This window comes from Ambystoma mexicanum, chromosome 2p (assembly GCF_040938575.1).
Source record: "Ambystoma mexicanum isolate Mex_15411 chromosome 2p, UKY_AmexF1_1, whole genome shotgun sequence".
In the NCBI taxonomy this organism is placed as follows: domain Eukaryota; kingdom Metazoa; phylum Chordata; class Amphibia; order Caudata; family Ambystomatidae; genus Ambystoma; species Ambystoma mexicanum.
This window is the reverse complement of record NC_090923.1, coordinates 480,745,724-480,761,220: the sequence shown is the minus strand read 5'-3', so window position 1 is coordinate 480,761,220 and position 15,497 is coordinate 480,745,724. Positions and strand designations below refer to the sequence as shown.

Below are 15,497 nucleotides of genomic sequence, written 5' to 3'. Positions count from 1 at the left end.
GTATATGATCCCCTGGTCCATTTACTTGGGAATCTGTTTAATATCCCCTACGCAATTTAAAAGTCAACAGGATAAGATTGTCTTCTTGTTGAATCAGGTGACTGGTGGAGTCCTCTGTTTTCATCTACAGTTCCAGGCATTTATGCTAGTGACAGCATAAAATGTCATGATGCCCATGTCATTTGTGCGGATTAAACCCATGCCTCTATTTTGATACCATAGGAAAATGTATTTGTGAAATCCCTCCATACTGAATGAGTACTTCCTCGATTCTGGTTAGTGAGAAATTGGGTGTAGTTCCCATTACACAAGCAGTAACCATAAGGCCTCTATTGCTAATTTGGGCTAGGCTCATCATCAGAAGGTACCAGATACACTTAGGGGAGGATCGTCAATTAAGGGCAGGAGGAAAATGCACCCTGTTTCTCCCATATCAAAAGCAGCGCTGAAAAGCTACAGATCGGAACACCCGATTATTCACTGAGATTTACAGTACTGCTATTGGGAGTATGTGGAAAGCAAGGTTTCAGTGTTATCCTATACAAACCATAGACACAATATTTATTTTGAGCTCAAGACATCACATTGTTTTGAGCAATACTTGGACTTGATTACTTGCCCCGAAATGCAAAGTATTTTCCCCTTTAGCCAGATGTTAGTAGACAGTCTAATTATTAACCCCAGGAATACTTTTGAACCTTGCATGGCACATTCAAAAGGTAAAGGGTCACTTATTTTAATTTATGTTTAGCTTTCCTTGTGATGAAGGCAAAATGGGTCAAACCACTACTCAAAGACGCCCATACAAGACACATTCAGAAGGCTCTGGTATGGGCATTCAGCACCATATTTCCTAGAGTGTACTGCTTTTAAGGATTTTGATTTAGAACGTCATATTTAAGTGGACTGCCAGGGGCGAACGTTATAAGAATTATTTATTCCTGAGTCTCTTCCCCTTCAATTTCTTTAAAGCCTTTAATGAGTGATTTTATGCGAATAACTGGTAGTAGCATGTTTCTGTTCTTAGGGTTGATTTATAATTGTTATTTTATGGGTGGATTCAGAATAAAGCGTTAACCACTTAATTTTCGTAATAAGTAAATATGTAGTCCAAACCTGGATGCATAACAAAAGAGTACTCTATAATGGATGGGAATTGTACGATAAGGGTTGGGAGGTCATGACAAATGTCCTAGAGGTACTCAATTGTTTCAGAGAAGATACAGAGAAGATACAGATTACATTTTAATGGGAATTTGGCTTATCTCTCGTTCTAGCAACAATTGGTTATTAAAAAAGTAGTTGAAATCCAGAGATCCTGAGTGAGGATCAAATAACAAAATTTAACACTTAGAAAATGGTGCTCCTTTTGCACCACATCCCCACCATTCTCTTAGGGTATTCCTTTGAAACAGATCTCACTCCAACAGTACCTCTCTGCCTCTGGCTCCTTCTGCCAAATCTTTTATTTGATTGCTAGTGCTTTACTACCTTGACTAACTTATACCGTTGGATAAATGTGTGGTTAATGAAGCTAATTTTCATCTTTTTCAGTAAGATCTACCAAACATGTATTCCTGATTCCGAGTTACTTTTTTGGTTGAAGCTTTGATTCTATCAGGTTCAACGTGCAGTAAATTCTGTCTTGCATAGTTTTCCCAGTAACTCTCTTGTTCCTTTGTTGGTAATATTGGATGACGCGAAGTGGTTGCCAAGCGGGAGAAGCAGTCGGCAGTCACTTGTTTTCCTTGATCTGTGAACTGCGAATCATGTAAATATACTTGGAGTTTAAAACAGGCTTCCCCTTGCGAAGCGGGCGTGAAGTGATTGCCAAGTGGGAGCAGCAGTAACAAGTCGACAGTCTGTGGCCTGCGAGCGTCGTGCGACGCCTCCAGGACCTTTGTGTGTATTCATGGTTCTGACCTGCATGCCCAAGCAGTGAGGCTTGCTCCCAGAATGGAGCTGAGGTGAGACAGTGAGCGTTACAGGAGGTTCCTTACACTAAATCAGTTATACTCTTGGGGACCAGTGTGGGTGATTAACAATCTGTGAGCCTCTATGACTAAAACTCCGGAACATCAAGCAGGAGCTTACAACTTCAAAGGGAGTGGAGACTGCGGGGGTAGTACCTTTGATCCACACCTGAAAAATCACTGTTCTCGATATTAGTAAGATACTGCAGTCATGAGGGGGAAAAACAAAAGATACCACATTCGAAGTTCTGAATCTATGCCTTTGGACGTGTGGAGGAAAAATTAAGTAAACGTGGTGACAGTCCCGGGAAAAAGGAAAATCGCAGTGTTTTTTACGCACAATCTGGTGAACACATACAGTCATTTGACACAAAGTGGATGCATTATTACAGACTCAGTGATGGTGGGTGTAGAAGATGTCTGTAATGGTGAATGTGAAATATCTGGCTCTGTTTTAATGCAAGTAGAGCAGCAAGCCAGCACTTCATTATTGGATTCTGGAGAATGACATACAGGCGGTAAAAAGCATTGGAGAGTGCCTTAGTATATCCCCTGGTTTATTTATAACACAAAATGATGAACTGGAGCCAATTCCAGATACGCTTTTTCCAGAAGGATGTTCTGCAAATGCTCCCCTCACTATTAATGATGGTTCTTCCTTTCCATTTCAAGGGGATGATTTGAGCTTTTGTGATGTTTCAGATGTGAGCATGAGTACCATAGCAGGGCTCAATATTGTACCCCAATCTGTTGTCTGCCTGTATGACAATGTGGACTAATGCTTCTACTTTGAATGAAATCAAACACTTTTTGTGGAATGATGCTCGCCACATTCTCAACAAGGGTTAGAAGTGGCAGGTCCTACATCATCTGGAGAAGATAATACAAACTGTTCAGCAGAATTCAATGATATCTAAGAAACCTAAGAATATCAAAGGTAGAGCCAAGGCCTCAATAAATGGTTGCAGACATTTCTTAGGACTATAATGTTGGCCAAGAAGACAACTGGGGGAACCTAGTGACCGGGCCATCACACAAAATGGTCAGGAAACCAGATGAATTTGTTAGAGAAGAAGTTAATCTTCAGGATCAGGATTGTGTGAAAAATGATGAGGAAAGTATGAAAGCAACAGCTGGCCCGTCATGCCGAACATCAGTTGTCTCTTCATCACTAACTAAAGTAAAAAAACAGAAGACAACATCAAGGAAAGGTCCTAATATCCCCCTAAGAACTCTTATGACAGCCACAGACCTCACAAAGATATTTGAGGAAGGTAAATCAGGACAACAGTCAAGTCTAAAGAAAATGGTTGGGGCAGAGATTGACCACAACATTTTGCAGGATACTGATGAGAGGCGAGGTGTGTCTGATGTGAACTTTTGTTGAGTCATCAAGTCTAACATATCAGTGGGTAATATTATACCACCACAACAACATTCAGATGAAGGCAAGGATGCCAAGAGATAAATCAAATCTAAAGAGCACTGTGCAAGCCATCATTATTTTATCTCTGTTTGAGTGATATTGGGATGTCCCATTAAATAGATGTTGACTTGTGGGTCTGTTATCTACAATTCCAGTATTAAGGGGCATCTCCTCATCGGATATAAAATGTGTCCATCTCTTTGACCGCAGGCATTTAGGAAAATGTGCAGTAAATAGAGAAGCTGGTGAGTGACTGTCAAGAAGAAATTCTATTGAAGGGCTTTGAGAGTTATCATGCAAAGCAGTCATGTGCCAATGGGAAAGATAAAGATAAAGAGCGAGCAAACTTTACAGTAGGATGCTATTTTGAGCCTGATCAACAGCGGCAAGTTATAAATGAATAAGAATCCTCGAGTTGGGGATGGTTGGCTGCAACACTTACCAGAACATCAGGATTCCCAACTGGTTTTAAGGGAAAATAACTGTAAAATAACAAGGTGGAACTTGCGTGGTCACAATTCTTTTTTGATCAATGATAGGAGTAACATCTTTGAAGGATATGACTTTATTTTTCTGCAGGAAACTTGGTTGAGGGTTTCTCCAGTATTAGATGGCTATTTATCAATCTGAAATCAGCCAAGAAAGGTCTCAGAGGGAGACCTAAGGGAGGGCTCTCGACAGCTGTAAAAATCAAAATGTTTTGCTTGCTCAAAAATATAAAATGTCATTCAGAAGCATTTTTTATAACAAAGTGACGGAAGAGAGTGAAGGCAATTTATATATGATCTTATTAATCAATGCGTATTACAATCCCTCCGTTACTGAAATTGATGCTGTCTTGGATGACATTGAAAATGCATTGATTGATTGGTATAAGAATCACCCTGGTCATCTCATTATCTTTGATGGGGATTTTAATTGTAGCTGTAATGTTCAAGCAGTGGATTTCAAGGAACTGGAACCTAATCAAGGTTCCCTTGAGCTAGACTCTTTGGTGAGTAATGGTAATCAAGGGAGGATCTGGTTGCAATTTTTGTCAAGATGGGGGTTTATACAAAATAATATGCTGTTTGATGGGAAACTGAAAGATGAGCCAACTTGGTTTAATGCAATCTCAACCTCTATTATTGATTATATTTTTATTAAGTATGTTGACAACTTAGAGGTAATGGACTTTAAGATTGTAAGTGATGATGCAATGCTACAACTGTTCCTCTCTGTAGGAGTAGAGGAGTTTGATATGAATGGGAAACTAACAAGATAAATGTGAAATTAACAAAATGATGGAATCATTTGACAGCCGGGTAAAAAATCAGTAACTCAAGACCAGAGGAATTTCCGGCTCTATTGTCAAGGTTGGGTAGACGTCCTGACACCAAGGTGTTCCCTTAAAATAGAGTCTTTCCAAACTCCAATCACATTAACTTTGATAAGGAGATAAATATAAAGAGATGCCAGCTAAGAAGGGATATAAGGACACTAAACAAATGCCCTGATGTGATGTCAGCAGAGAAAGGGAAAGGGAAACCAATTCTGAAGCAGCAGTACAGAACTTGGTGCAAGCATCACGGAGTGCAAAAATATATTGGGAGGAACCAGGACTTACTAATGAAGATCATTAGGAAAGATACACGCTCCATCTAGTGGACTTTAAACAATAGAAACGAAATTCAATCTCATGTGCAATCTTGCTGTGTATCTGAAGAGACTTGGGTAGACTTTTTCAACAACAAATTCAAGGGATATAACAGCAAGGCCAGTTCGCTGGGTCTTACTAGTAACGAGACGGTGATTTGGTCTTGTTTGTGCAACAGATCTGACACTGAAGCTATCATTAACTCACTAAATAACTCTCGAGCTAGTAGCCCGGACGGACTGACAAATCGCATCTTTGAAAATAATCTGCTGCTACGGGCTGAAAATCTGTGGCATTTATTCAAACACGTAGCAAGGGAAGGAGTCTGCTCGAGTTCTTGGTCCTAATCCATCTTGATCCATCTATAAAAAGGGCAACAGAGGAAACTCAGCTATCGCACGATTTCACTGATAGATTCCACGTCAGAAATGTTTGCCCTGTTAGTATTAGGGGAATGAACATCTTGGGCAGAGAAAGCTCTGCACTTTAGCCTGCTGCAAACAGGTTTTCAGAAGGTAGTAGGCACCATGCTGAGTGGTCGGGTGCTCTCAGCTTGTATGTCTGACATAGGAACTATATGTGGCGGCGATAAATCTTTCCTCTGCCTTTGATAATGTCAACTTGTCCCAGCTGTGGCAGCAGTTGGTTATGTAGGGGATAGATCCAGGCTTATTGCGGATGATTCAGATGCTATACAAAGGTAACTCCACAAAGGTGAGATTGAATACATTGGGAGAGCTGTCCAGGGATATCTACCTGACCAAGGGAGTTCGGCATGGTTGTGTCCTGGCCCCCACTTTATTTAATTTGTACGTGTCAGTCCTGTGGGAGGAAAGCAAGGCTTGGGGGGGGGTTTACTCACTTAAGTGGCCAGATCTGACATTAGGATGTATTGCATATGCTTATGATCTTATCTTTTTACTTTAGTCGATTTATAATGCGCAGAAATGGACCCGGAGGCATGATGGTGCGGACAACACAAAGGACAAATATAACGAAAAATCTCTGCAGAAGTCGATCAGAGGGAAAGAAGCGAGGGGAGGTGCAGTTAGTCAAACAATCAAGTTTTTAACTTTTTCTTGAAGGGTTCTATTCCTATGTCAGATTCCAACCTCAGTTCCAGCGGCAGACCATTCCAGGCTGCCGGTGCTGCTGTTGCGAAAGATGCTTTAGCCACCCTTTCAGCTTTTAGATTTACTTCTAGGAATCACCAGCATTTTTGATTGGTTGGATCTCAGTGATCGCGAAGAAGTCTTAATCGCAATAAGGTCATTCAAGTAGCAGGGCATAATACCCAGTAGGCTTTTAAAGGTGATCAACAAAAGGCGATAACGTATTCTTGCCTCCACGTGGAGCCAGTGCAGAGTTCTTCGGGCTGGCGTAACATGGTCGCGTCTTGCCAGACCCGTAACGACCCTCACTGACCCATTTTGAATCACCTGGAGGCGATTCATTTCAGTTTTGCTTATTTCTATCAAGAGGCTGCAACAATAATCCAGATGTTGTCAAAATCAATTATTTGATTAAATTTCAACAATAAAAAAAAATATATATCAATTTTTGCTCCTACAATGGCCCGTGCCAGTGTTTCCGCATTACTCTGGGAAATCAAAGGACGCAGATGTGCAAAGAGTCCTAAATAGTATGCTGCTCCTGAAACTATGTTCCCCACATGGTCCTTCATAAAGAGGTGCTGGTCTAGGATAACCCCCAGAGACTTTACTTTCTTAAGGGTGTTGATATTGACATCACCAAGATGAAAATGTCTATACTGAGAATCCAATTTAGAAATCGTGCTGAGTGACCCCACAATCATGAGTTCGGCCTTGGACCTGTTCAGGGCCAGACTGTTCATGATCATCCAGTTTTCAATACATGTGTATGCTTTGTTTATCCTCACTTCGTCTGTGCATGGTTGCCAGTCAAGGGGATGATACACTGGGTATCATCCGCAAAGTTAGTGAGCCAAACACCTTCTTGTTCAAGCATGGTAAAGAAGAGAGCTGTAAATATGTTATAAAAACACAGAAACAGACTTGCTCCTTGTGGAACCCCATGTTCGATCGACACCATGGTTGCTTCCGCTGTTTCTGAACATACACAGCTTTCCCAATGCTGGAGAAAGGGGGCTACCTAGTGAGAAGCCTCTGAGGAGAATGCCGCCACTTTTTCGAGTCTGGTGACCAACAACTGGTGGTCAACCAGGTCGAAAGCGGCAGAAAGGTCCAACAGCATAAGCAAGGAGGCCCCTCCTTTATCAATGTTGGCCAGGAGCCTGGATTTAAGTTCCAGTAGGGCAGTTTCTGTACTGTGCCCGGCTCTGAAGCCGGATTGAGGGCAGTTGAGTATGGGGAAGCTATCCAAGTGATTGGCTATCTGCTTGTAGGCGATCCTATAAAGTATTTTCATCAAGAATGCTGAGCTATTGATAGGCCTATAGTTCAGGGGATCCTCTTTAGGAAGACCTACTTTTTTCAACAGGGGAGTCACCCATGACCGTTTTAAGTTGTCAGGCACAATGCTCTCTCTAAAGGGTGCATTAACAAACTGGAGGATAGCTTCCAACAGAGTAGGGGGGCATGTTTTAATGATGATAGCAGAAAGAGGGTCGCCCTTGCAACTAGTTGTTTTGAGATGTTTCACAACCTCAGTCAACTCAGCCAGTGTGATAGCAGCAAATGAAAATTCCGGAATAGTCGCACATCTAATAGGATCGTCGCAGTTTAACGTGATATCCTCGTTAGAGGCCACAGCTTTTTTAATAAGGATATTGGACTTTATGCCCTGGAGTTTTGCACCCATGGCATCCTGTATTGACTGGAACCAGGCACTATCTTTTGCCACATCATCCGCCTTTAGGGCCAGTGTGGACTCTTGCTCTTTGAGGATTTTAAAGAGCTCCTTAGTCTCTGACTTGGCTGAGACAATCCTATCATTAAGCAAGTTCTTCTTTGCTTCCAGTCGTGCAGTTTTATATTTTCTGACCGACTGTTGATAGACCGCGTGCAAATTGGGAGAGGGATTCCTTTTTCAATCGAAGTATTGCTTAAGCATAAAGGTTTTAAGATTGCATAAAGCAGGCGTAAACCAGGGTTTGTTTATATGAGCAGGTGTAGGCTTCCTCAGTTTCTCAGTTTCTCCGGGCAAGCCGGTTGGTGATGTCCGTAAAAGTGTCTGTGAGGGCTTTAGACATGCTTTGAGCGGAGTCTGTGGGCAAACAATTGGTTAAATGATTAACTAGTAGGTTACTTTTTTTAAGGTGAGTAGCTTGGGGTTTCTGCCCTTGATGGGTGCCAATATTTTATTTCTGACTTTCACTGGAAAGGGTGAATACATGTCAAAGTTGACAAAATAGTGATCCGACCATGGGCATGAGTTAACAGTCAAGTCTGTTACGGTGACATTGGTTGCTGCCACCCAATCTGGGGTGTGACCTAGCTGATGGGCAGGGTGGCGATTGAGATGTTTAAAACCCAAGGCGGACAAAGCAGATTCCAGATCTGACCCTCTAGGGTCATCCTGATGCTATAGCTAGTAGTTAAAATCGCCTAAAATGATAAAACTGGTGCAAGGTTTAAGGCAAGCGGCCAAGTGATTGGACAGGTCAGTGATACAGTCATCGGTGTGGGAGGGAGGTCTATATATTAGTAGGAGGTTCAAAGTGGCCTCTGCATTGAGGCCTATCTTAACCTGGATGGATTCGATACCTTCCGATATATTAGCTGTTTTTCCCCAGATGGTAAACTGAGATTTAAAGTGAGTGCCACCCCACCAACTCGGCCCTTAGGTCTATCTACTCTAAGCATAGGGATGCCTTATGGAATTGGCAGATTAAGGGACGGACCTGCAGCACTGTGTGCCCTCGTTTCGGTAAAGGCACAAACATCTGTGTCTGAGTCCTCGATGTGAGCTGCTATCTCGGCAGTGTGTTTAGGCATAGAGCGTGTGTTGAGCAACAAGCATGACAGCTTGTGTATGGGTAAAACGTAACACAAATGTTTAGTTTGGGGTGTGACTACCGCCTCCATGACCATGAATGACCATGTTACATCTTGAGGGGCAGAGGGAGGATGATATAATTGTGTATGCCGTGTAGAGTGCAAATTTATAGGGGGGACCAAAATAATCCGTTCCTCGTCTTTATCCGAAATAGACAGAGAAACCAAGTCTGAGCAAGCGCCAATCCTGATGGATTATGCTCCTGCAGGATTGCTGCATCTTCTATCAGGGGCTGAGGCCTACTTAAATTCCAATCAGTTGCAGATCAATCCGGCTAAATCCTACGTCAGGGCATATAGTACAGGCAGGAGATCTAAAAATTTAACCTGGAAAATGAATAATGAAGTGATAAAGAAAGCAGAGTCACTTTGTTATTTAGGTTTTGTAGTCTCAAGTAAGACACACCTAGGAAGACAGAAAATGAAGATGGAGGAGAAGGCTCGATCGTGTCTTTCCCTTCTGAAGTCAAAAGTAACTCTGTGCATTTTCATTGGGTCCCCTAATTGAGATTTATAAACTGCAGGTGTCAGCTATAGTGCTCTATGGATGCGAGTTGATGGACTTCAAAAACAGGAAATTCCTGGACAAAGTGGAAGGGAAAATTCTGAAGCAGGTCTTAGGACTTCCTTTTTCAGTCACAATTGTTTAACTGTACCATGTGTACTGAAAAACACAGATAACAAAATAAATACTAAATTGGATGCCTCCACTTGAATTAGCAAGAAGGCCAAGAGGCGTGAGCACAGCATGCCTGTGCTGAAGCACATCCAATGTCTTCACATACATGTCAGGGTTCATTTTAGGATTTCCCATTAAGGTCATAGAGTTATATATGCTAGAACTCCCACCTATTCAGACAGCCAGAATGTCGAGGTTTGGCAGTTGTTGTGGCCTTCGCATCAGGGGTCTCCACTCCAGCTAGATGTGCCAATATTTCAGAGATCCTGCTGTTCAAAGAGGCGTTTGAAAATGAGTATTCCTTTCCCATTCCCTTAGGGGCCCCCATAGATGTACTGCTGATTGGGAAAATGTGTATGATCTGGCTCTAGGATCAGATCTTCTGATATTTCTGCATATGTCTCGATTCTCGTATCTTTGACTGTGCTCTGTCACACTATGGTGCAACGACCACAATGTACATGTAATGTAATGTTTGAATGAAAAAATGAGCATAGGATGTGCTGTCTGCAGGCCATTGATTTTTTTAACATCACATTTCACTGAAGGTGCTTAAATGTATGGTCCAGGTACTCGGCCACCACCCCCTGGCCCGCTTCCTACTTACCTGAAAGACCGTCTGATGCTGGCTGCCATAGAAATGGAAAGGGGACTAGTCCCTTTTCCCTATGGCACCGGCCATCTTTTTTTTCATCCCCCCCTCACGCCTGGGTGATTGGCTGTGCAAGCACCGTCAATTTGCCAAGGGGAATAAAAAACATCATTTGCACCCTGGGGTGTGAATGGCTTTCGAATTGGTGCGAAAGCCATAGTATTACAATATACATTCCATAATACTCTGTCATGATGTCACAGAGGATACAGCGTTTCCAATCAAAATGCCCGCAGCTTACTTCAGGAGCATGCAGTGGAGGGCATTTGGGACAATTTGTAGTGGACTTCATTCAGTGCGGAGGGAATTGCACGCTGCAATAGGGAAGACATTCACAGACGAACTTTAAAGATCACTCCTTACCCGTGACTGGTGCATTGGTGCATACGGAGATGAGAAACGCAAGTTAAGTGAGATGAAACGATTAAATTAAGATATTAAAATAAATGATGGTGCACCGTTTTGTTCAAGCAATTATGCATTGCATGCAGAGAAGCATTGCCTGCCAGCACAGTCAATGCTAATGCCAAACGCCATAGATTTTAAATAAAATGTGCCATTCAACCAAGTCGAAATTCGAGATCCAGTTTAAGGGCTTTCATTGCACTTTATATTTGCCGAAAGACACAAACAAATATAGTTTGACACCAACAACCAATTTCATGTTAAAACTAAAATCAACTAGAATGTTCATCATTGCAGTTTCGTAGATGCCCAAACCCCCACATGTAAGCTACTGGATGCCACAGACAAATGTGTAACTGGTTCATTGGAAATTCCTCTTAGTATATTTTACACAATTATTAATTACATTTCACTTGCAATTTATATATTGACTTAAATGATTCCTTTCTTTAGAGGTTTATAAATGAAATTAATTTTTATTTTCAGTCTGGGTTTAGATAGGAGGCATTTTCCATAATATGTGAAAACAATGCAATATTGGCTGTGGGAATATTGATGTAATATGGACATCTGACTGCAAATGTAGGTGGCTATTTGCCTTTTTCCATCCCACTGACATAATGTTATATCATCAACCGGAAGAACCCATTGTTAACAATTTACTGTCCCTCGTTAAAATGTATCTTGAGACCAGTTTACGCCAACTCTCCTGGATCCTACTTTTCTGGGAAATTTCATTTAAAAATCATTGTAAAAAGGAGCGATCGTTGAACTGATTAAATTCACGCTAGCCAGGATAGCCAATCCCAGAGTGCACCGATTTGTTATATGAAAGCCTGGAATGGAAACATATCATAGCAGATTATGGGCATTTGATATCCCCTCAAGGCCAAGTTCACTTCGACATACTTTGTGAAAGTTGTATTCTTAGAGGGTACACTACAGTCTAGAATAACACATATTTAAAATAAATTGTTCTAAATAAAAGCAAAATGTCATATTCCCTTTCCCTTGGAAGCATAAATGTTTTGGAAAAGGGCACACAAACAGGAGGCAATCTTGAATGGATGATAGAGTTAACAGGTCCATACATATAATCGTGTGCAAGCTTTCAGGACAAGATAGGAGATTGTAAGACCACTTGAGTTGTAGCAGAACTGTGGGAAGAACGGATCTATGTTGGCCTGAAAGCCTGCATATTAAAAGAAATGTCAGCTTAACCAGAGGCTCCGCCAATCAAGATTGCTTTCCGCTTGATTGCCTTTCTGAAGACAGACAACATTTTTCCTCTGGTTACCACAGTGCTCACCCACCCATCTCTTGTTTAAGCATAAGTGGTTGCATACCAACATCCACGCAGACGGGGCAACATTCCCCGGCCCGGGTCACGCTTCTTGGGCACGTCAGAGCAGGACATATAGTTTCATCGCAAATGGCTTTTCCGTTGGAGCAGAGGCAAGTGATGCAAGGCTTGGGAGACCACACAGCCCTGTCGTACATGATCATTCCATTGGTTGAGCAGTGCCCTTTCTTCTCTGTCAAAATAAGAAAAGCAGGCACAGGTCAGAGAAACATTCCACGTCTGTGTCTCAAGCAGGGTTGACTTTTAGATGCAAAAGTGGAGACTCCTTAATTGGATTTACATTTTCTCTGTACAGTACGATTCCTTTTTCACTATGTGCTAGTAACCCCCTGATTCCTAAAATTCTTCCTTGTATGTCTGGAGAATAAAAAAAATGGAGGTGCTCCAAGCCATGCAGTGCTTCTGGGAGAACACTATACATAACGATGAAAGTGTTACATTTCTGCTTCTCCACACAAGAGTGTGAGCCGAAACAGTCATGTGAAATGTGAAACAAATTGCCTAGTTTAATATACACATTCAGCACGCGATCGCAGTGCTCCAAATGGAAAGAGAGACAAATACAATGCAGGTGAAGGAAATAGAAGGTCGTCAACCGTTTTTGGTGCATCACGTCACGTGGCATTTAGCAAAAAACAAAGGATATAACTGCACAACAAAGGTAAAACCTCTCAAAGGGAGAGCCCAGCATCAGCAGAATACGATTTCCATTGGAGTTGAAGTGTGTCACAGAAAGAAATGAGGGTCAGGCGAGAGGTAAGGGACCAAAAAAGGAGAAGGGGTGCACTGGTACATTTGGTAGAGGGGTTCTGGAAGACATTTTAATGTTAAGGCTTGTTAGTCTTGCTGAGGTAATAAAAACATAGTGAGGTTTTGGCGTGAGCCATTCTTGTTCCTTCAATGGTTTTCATGGTTATGTTCCCTCTGGAAATTCTTGGGGTAAAATCTTATGGCAACGAAAGATCGGAAACAAAGAAAATAATGGGGAAACATTGACGATTATAACCTAGGGTGGAGGCAGCAAGCAATCAGTTTGCTCGGATCGCGGATTGAATACCACGATCTAAGACTGCGTTCCGAGTAACCTAACGGCTGCTTCCTCCACCCTGCTATCTTCCCCACCCTCCCGTCCCTTCTCTTATCCTACATTTTCCCATTCCTCCCCACCCCCACTTGCCTGATGTCTTCAGCAGCGGTGGCAGCACCCCTGTTCCGTCTTCATTCTGGCCACCATGGAAGTGGAAAAGGGGCTCCAGAGGAGCCCGTCTTCTAGCTCTGTGGTGGAAATCTTGCATCAGCACCCCGGGTTACTGTATGGCAACCTGGGGTGCTAATAGCAAAATCACCCATTTCATGGGCTGCAACGGGTGGTAACGGCACCGGGGACCCTCATTAAAGGCCCTCACTATGTGAAGGGCTATTAACTCTGGCCCAGGCCATTACCACCCATTCCAGCCCGAGGAACAGGTGATTATTGCTTAAGTGGATCAAAGTGCTTAACGCAGATGTTATGTGGGGTTATGTTATCTTATGTTAAATTGATTTGTGAAGTGCTCATTTGCCTCGGTGGAAGGCCAGGTCAGTGCATCTCCGTCTTTCACCTTAATTGGCGATGTCTTCCGTATGCTTAAGAGGTGTGCAACGGGGAAGCTCATGGTTAAGGTGGTGTAGCTTTGCACACCTGCTGAATCTGAGGGGTTTTCTTGCATTAAACTGGCAGCTTAATGTCACTGGCCCTCATTACGACCCTGGCGGAATCCGAAAAACGATGGCGGAAATGCAATACCGCCATCGAATACCGCTCGGTGCGACTATGACCCGTCACCGCAAAGTACGAAGCCATTAGCGACACCGTAGTGAACGCCAACGCTAACTGCACCAAGTACGCGCGCGCGCGCCATGCCAAACCGTAAATACCACCATGGCGCAAGGGTACGCGAATTCAGACCCTAGCGGACATGTACCTAACGCCATCAAGCATGGCAGAAAGCACCAATCCGCCATGGTGAGAAGTACGGCATCGCGAATCAACCGTAAACGGCCCCACTGAGTGCCTGTACACCGCTCCCTGCCCACAAAGTACAACTCCCCGTAGGTGCAACGAAGTCACAATGCAACCAGTGAAAGTCACCCATGCATGCCAACGAACAAAAAGAAACACAACAGGGGCCAATGGGAGCTGCAGGGCACAGATGGCATGAATACAGAAGCCATTCCAATGGACATGACCACAGTCCCCCCCCCCGAAACGCACGCAAACACAGGCACCTGTGACCAGCAATATTCGAAAATCACAACATGCCACCAGTCCACCTGGCTGACCGGCATCTGTTACACAAAACCCATTCCCCCGCCCCTGAGCATGACAACATGCAAACAGTCACATTGGCAGCCTCCATCCCTGACCTCACTGGGCTCCGTAGGCAAACGCGCCCAGCACAGTACCACGCGACTAAACTCCGAAGCTGGAACCCAATGCAGATCTCCTCACAATACATCGCTCCCCAAATAGGAATATGCCACATCACTCGCAAAGAAGAACGCTACACGGCCCATATCAGAATAGAAATTTAATGCACAACTAAATCACCAAGCCCATACAGCCATTAGTCCATGAACTCCAAAACACATATCACCATTGTGGGCTGCATCCGCAAGGAATGACCAGCTACTACTTGTGTGACGCCCTGTTCCATCATGGTACACAGAGCCACATTCACGTACGAAAAGGCAACATGGAAGCGCACAGACCCGCAGGGCCGTCCCAATGGGGAGGCACTAGTCCAGCTGAAAGGCCGAAATGTTGCTCCGAGCCACTAGTACTGCGTAAGGGCATGTGGCCCATTGTCAATCGTCCCATAAGATCGTAATGCTGCTCCACTGATTAACACGAAGCAGCAGGTGTCGGGAGTAAACGCCATCTGCAGGAGTGGCATACAGATGGCAGTGGCAAAAGGGGAGGAGATACCTGTCAACCAAAAGAAAAGAAAAAGAACAGAATGGCCATCAGAACTACATTCGAACAACTCACTTCAATGATCACACTAAATCCACAGTCATATGCATGCTAGCCCACTCCAAAGGATCATCACCACCCCGAAACCACTTGCGACTCATAACTATCTATATCGAGGTGTAAACACCATCACAAACGAGTGTACCTGTGCATGCGTCTGTCAGAACAGATTCCATCAGATGGGAATGTTAACGTGCATGGACACAAGTGTCTGAAGGCGCGTCGAGACAGGGAGGGCTCAACAAGGCCAGATAGACGATGGTCCCACTATGGCAGCCCTGCATCACATAGCGCAGGGGAGGCGGATAGATTCCAAGAAGCCCTGTACATGGCAAACCCTGTATCAAAT

The 15,497-nt window shown here is 43.4% G+C and overlaps 1 protein-coding gene across 3 annotated transcripts in view; it reads right to left on the bottom strand.

The window, feature by feature from the left end:
* ECM2 (extracellular matrix protein 2) overlaps nt 1–15,497 on the bottom strand; it is a 436,024-nt gene that overhangs the window by 265,350 nt on the left and 155,177 nt on the right. For all 3 annotated transcript variants that reach the window (XM_069643868.1, XM_069643867.1, XM_069643869.1), the window contains exon 3: nt 12,116–12,304. In XM_069643868.1, coding sequence (XP_069499969.1) covers nt 12,116–12,304 — 189 coding nt within the window. The remainder of the gene's footprint in view (nt 1–12,115; nt 12,305–15,497) is intronic.